The sequence below is a fragment of the Etheostoma cragini genome, chromosome 22 (assembly GCF_013103735.1).
Source record: "Etheostoma cragini isolate CJK2018 chromosome 22, CSU_Ecrag_1.0, whole genome shotgun sequence".
NCBI classification, from domain to species: Eukaryota; Metazoa; Chordata; class Actinopteri; order Perciformes; family Percidae; genus Etheostoma; species Etheostoma cragini.
Genome location: NC_048428.1, coordinates 21,642,378 through 21,647,340, shown reverse-complemented (window position 1 = coordinate 21,647,340; position 4,963 = coordinate 21,642,378). Strand labels below are relative to the sequence as shown.

The 4,963-nt window shown below is 46.7% G+C and overlaps 2 protein-coding genes across 5 annotated transcripts in view; both read left to right on the top strand.

Moving 5' to 3' along the window:
- LOC117937632 (pyruvate dehydrogenase E1 component subunit alpha, somatic form, mitochondrial-like) overlaps window positions 1-4,205 on the top strand; it is a 6,858-nt gene extending 2,653 nt beyond the window's left edge. For all 4 annotated transcript variants that reach the window (XM_034861715.1, XM_034861716.1, XM_034861714.1 and 1 more), the window contains 7 exons: window positions 1,120-1,185; window positions 1,324-1,497; window positions 1,768-1,894; window positions 1,983-2,074; window positions 2,838-2,930; window positions 3,029-3,184; window positions 4,086-4,205. In XM_034861715.1, coding sequence (XP_034717606.1) covers window positions 1,120-1,185; window positions 1,324-1,497; window positions 1,768-1,894; window positions 1,983-2,074; window positions 2,838-2,930; window positions 3,029-3,184; window positions 4,086-4,166 — 789 coding nt within the window. In that variant the 3' untranslated portion in view covers window positions 4,167-4,205. The remainder of the gene's footprint in view (window positions 1-1,119; window positions 1,186-1,323; window positions 1,498-1,767; window positions 1,895-1,982; window positions 2,075-2,837; window positions 2,931-3,028; window positions 3,185-4,085) is intronic.
- Window positions 1-4,963, top strand: part of LOC117937640 (acyl-coenzyme A thioesterase 9, mitochondrial-like) — a 32,012-nt gene that overhangs the window by 17,658 nt on the left and 9,391 nt on the right. The window lies entirely within an intron of this gene.

Here is a 4,963-nt window from a genome sequence, read left to right as displayed (position 1 = left end):
ATTTCCCATTATCAGCAACCATTCATCCAATGTTCCAAATGCACATTTTGTTTACTAATCTGATATTATTTTAAAAAAACCAACTAAGAAAACATTAAACAACCCTTTTGCAATGATGTAAGCACATAATGTAATCTGATTACTGCCCTGGTTAAAAAAACAAGGCAACTGATCTCAGCTGGGATTCTGTCTGTAATGGAGTCCAATGGACATTTTTGGGTGACCCCAAACTGTATGTATTGGTTTTTATTTCTGGGAAATGTATGAAATCACAAAGTGAAGCTTTCAGACATGGAAAATCTTGCCTTTGCAAACTCACGTCACCCGCCTCTTATCGTCTCATGCATTCACTCTAAAAAACTACATCTGCAACTAACAATTACTCATTTCTATCTATGAACGTCTTATTTTAGTTATTTTTTCTGGAGTCATACGTTCTTCATTGTTTAGTCTAAATATGTCAGAAATCCCAGATTTCCTGAGCCCTTGCCAACATCTTCAGATGCTTGTTCTGTTTGACCCAAAACTTTTAAATCACACAGAGACAAAGCTGTGTTTTATAGGGGGGGGGGGGTTGTTATCGGGTGGTAAGAGCCTGGACAGCCGTGTGCTGAGAACGGAGCTGATAGATCTTATTTTTTTTATTTTTATTTATATTTACTCCTGAGCTCCGTCCAGCTTTTCATCGCCGATGCAGAAAACCAGTCTGCACCAATCGCTGACTGTGTTTCTAGCTCCACCTTTTTGGTTTTGGATCAGTGTGCTGCGCTCTGAAGGGGGGGGGGGGGTAACGGAGAAAGCGCGGAGGGTGGGGGGGGGGCGGTTATATTTGTACCATACACAACTTTTGACGACTAAAGTGCTTGGAGAATACGAGGCTTTTTGGCTTTAACTCAGCTGATGTTATTCTCCCACCCTGTAACTGACTTCACAGACATCACAGGCCCCCCCCCCCCCCCCCCCCCCCCCCCCCCCCCCCCCCCAAAAAAAACATGATCACCAACACCTCTTAGACCCACTTACCTTCCTCCACCGTGTGTGAAGAGGAAGGCAGCCGTGCGTGCGTGTGCGCGTGTGTGTGTGTGTGTAAAAATATATTTAGTTTTTTTTGGTCACCAGGGTACCAGAGTCGTGGTTTCCCGCTCCTTCGCTGACTTCACATCTCAGGCGACCTTTGACATCAAGGTGGGTTTTTTAACGCCACACACACACTCAGCTGTGAGTAATCACCATTTTCATTTTGGGAGACACCACGGGTCAGGAGCCGTTTTCTAAACTAATAAATTAAAAAAGATTTCTCCCGGCCGTTGTCTCTCTCCGTAGAAATGCGACGTGCACCGTCTAGAGGAGGGTCCCCCGCTGAAGGCGGAGCTGACCCGGGAGCAGGGGCTGCAGTATTACCGCGTCATGCAGACCGTGAGGCGCATGGAGCTGAAAGCTGATCAGCTCTACAAACAGAAGATCATCAGAGGCTTCTGTCACCTGTATGACGGACAGGTGAGACCACTCAGGAAGGTCCAGATTAGGGACGGGCTGAGTCCGTCCACAGTGTCTTGCAGTGTAACCCTTGGCAAAAAGTAGATAAAGTCTCCTTTCTCTTTCTCCCTATTTTTACTGAATTGGATTACTCCTATTATCAAACCCTTCTTCGGGGATTTCACCATAAAACACCCTTCTTCCAGGCTGTTACTCTCTGGAGCCTCACTCCTTACATCAAATGATTGTTTTGTGAGTTACACCCATGTTCTTCTTCTTCTTCTTCTGCAGGAAGCGTGTGCCGTGGGCATCGAGGCGGCCATCAACCCCTCGGATCACCTGATCACCGCCTACCGCGCCCACGGGTACACGTACACCCGCGGCATCGCCGTCAAAGAGATCCTGGCCGAGCTCACAGGTGAGAGGGAAGTTTTAAAGTCTGAGTGGATGACTTGTCGCTTTTTGACACGCCTGCTGAGCCGTCGCTCCTCTTCCTCCCTCCTCAGGGCGTAGAGGGGGCGTGGCCAAAGGAAAGGGAGGCTCGATGCACATGTACGCTCCGCGTTTCTACGGCGGCAACGGCATCGTGGGGGCACAGGTAAACAAACGCACAGCGCATGTTTCACATGTTTAGTTGTGATTTATTATCTACCATCGATAAGGTGTCTCCAGATTTTAAGGCATTACGATGAACCTGGTTTGTAAAGGAGTAGTTCAGCCAAAATACATCTAAATAGTATGTGGTGCTCACCTCCTATAGCTCTCTGTGGTCCCAGGAAATGTTGTCTATCGACTGTTAAAGGTCCCATGGCATGAAAATTTCACTTTGAAGAAAATGTCAGCTCAGATGGATCAATCTGGAATCTATGAGGTCATAAGGGGCGAGGTTACCTCCGCATTCTTGCCCAGGATAGAGGGTGAGAGAGGTCTATATAAAGCATTCACAGAGCACCATGTCATGGGGCTTTTGTTTTTTAGTTTTTTTAAGGAGAGCTGAGAAAAGAATGGCACGCCAACAAAAGGATGATGCTGCACAGGAATGTTCACATTTCACGAAAACATTTTTTATAATAGAGAACTAAGCTCTCTTAACGGGCTGAGCCTTAATATTTTCTACCAAAGTGAACTCTTTCACCTGTATCGGAGGAATAAACTGCAGTCTTTATAATTTAAAGTGTCTGTCGCACCCATGAGGAATTGGACAACTGAACCGTTGGCACGTGCAGATGATGTGAACCTAAACTAGTTTTCCAAAGCTTTAAACCTCTTGTGTCTCAAATTTAAACTTTCTGTGCAGACTGGCGTCGACCGAGGCTGAACCAAAGACACGAGACATTTGGATAATGCTGTGAATTTTCCAGGTTCCTTTAGGAGCCGGCATCGCCCTGGCCTGCCAGTACCAAGGCAACAACCAGGTGTGTGTTGCCCTCTACGGAGACGGGGCAGCCAATCAGGTAAATATCCCACAGAGCCACTTAAAAATCCCAGAATAAAGGAACATGGAGACCATTTGCTCAACCCAAGCCCTGCCTGTTCTCTCCGCTCAAACCAGGGTCAGCTGTTTGAGTCGTTCAACATGGCCGCCCTGTGGAAGCTGCCGTGCATCTTCACCTGCGAGAACAACCAGTACGGCATGGGGACGTCGGTGGAGAGGGCGTCTGCCAGCACCGACTACTACAAGAGAGGAGACTTCATCCCAGGAATCAGAGTGAGACACACACATCCCAGACATGAAGCAGGGGCAAACCTCGGGGTCTTGGGGCGGTAGCTGCAGTGTGTCCTCTGGACCGTACGCTGCAGCTGGCCCGTACGGACCTAGACTAGAACAGGACGAGGCTTACGGTCCGCCCTGGCAGTTGCAGGTGTGAGCCTCCATACAGCTGTCTGACGCTCATGTATGATACTGCACACACATGTTCCCCGTAAGAGGTTTCCTATCATGTCTGATGTTTCGGGGTTAATATCCCTGCTGCATTAGAGTGTATTTTCCTGCTGAAGATGTTCAAGGTTGTGCTCATATTAACTCCTTTAAATATTGTTGGGTAATTACAGCAATGAGTCATATTCTGTAAGATCATCTCGTTTAGAGCGGCGCTGTCCTGTGAGAACCATGTAGCTCTAAAAAAAAGGGCTTTTTGAAGACTTTATTTTACTCAAGTAGTAGTACTAGGGTATTGCCATACTACCAATATGCATTTACAGTGAAAATGAAATACCTTCTTAAGAGCCAAAGTAAAACCCTTTTTAATTTATCGGTTATCAGGCAATCAAAACGGCGATCCAGATCATCTGCAACCTGCCTGATATTCATCTCTCTGTCCCTAACAGGAACACTGTCAGTTTATCCAAAACAGTCAACATCAACACATCTGGAGGTGCATGGTTTTCACTGGACGGGAAGCAAAAACTGTCATCTGAAAGTATTTCTTTCTCTTTTTTTAAAATATGTCTAACACCTGCACTAGGATCTTAATAAAATAAATCGACGCAATGGTCCAAACGGCTGGTTTTGGACCTAAAGGCTGTTGAGGTCTCGTGAAGCGTAATGGCAAAGTGCTTAACGTCCCTGCTTGTTTTGACCCGTTTGCCGTTGCTTCTTCGTCTCGCAGGTGGACGGGATGGACGTCCTGTGTGTCCGCGAGGCGTTCAAGTTCGCTGCTGAACACTGCAGATCTGGAAAGGTGAGCTGAGCCGCGTGAAGAGACGTGCCGTCACCAGATGAAATCAGAAATGCACAAAGTTCACCAAATAGTATTTTTCTCTCTAGTTGAGGACACAACGTCCATGAACCCTCTTTTTCCTCCCTCTGTGCCTCACATTTTTATTTTTATTTAACCAGGAAGTCCCTTGAGATTGAAATCTCTTTTTCGAGGGAGACCGGGCCGAGACGGCACACCAGTCACAATTTAAACAGAAATCTAGCAGAGACAAAAATCACACATAGAAGAAAGGAACAGGTCACATGGGGCAGTTACATTTTTGAGTTGCGTGACATTTTAACATGGCCTTACATTCGTTTAATGGGCCCAGATAAAGTTTTGCAAGTCATTCCAAGACCATGGAGCAAAGTAAGAGAAGGCTTTCTTCCCCCCAGCTCAGTAAAACCCCTCGGAGCCTGGTGAGAGCGCCACCTGGTGGACCGGAGATGAAAACAGCTGGAGTTCAGCTTGAGGAGATTACATGAATGTGCCGGCAGTTTAACCGGCATGGCCTCGTGTGGAAAAATATCCAAATGAAGTTGTCTACGTAGACTTGGTGACGGCAAGCCTGCCGGTTCATACAGCGTACGACGATGAGTACGGGAGTAAGAGTTAGGGAAGACGCGTAGAGCACCATGGGACACAGAATCTAACAGGTGGAGAGGACTAGAGGCAGCATGCATGTAGACACCATCACCAGAGTCCAAAACACTTTCTTCTTCTTCTTCTTCTTCTTCTTCTTCTTCTTCTTCTTCTTCTTCTTCTTCTTCTTCTTCTTCTTCTTCTTC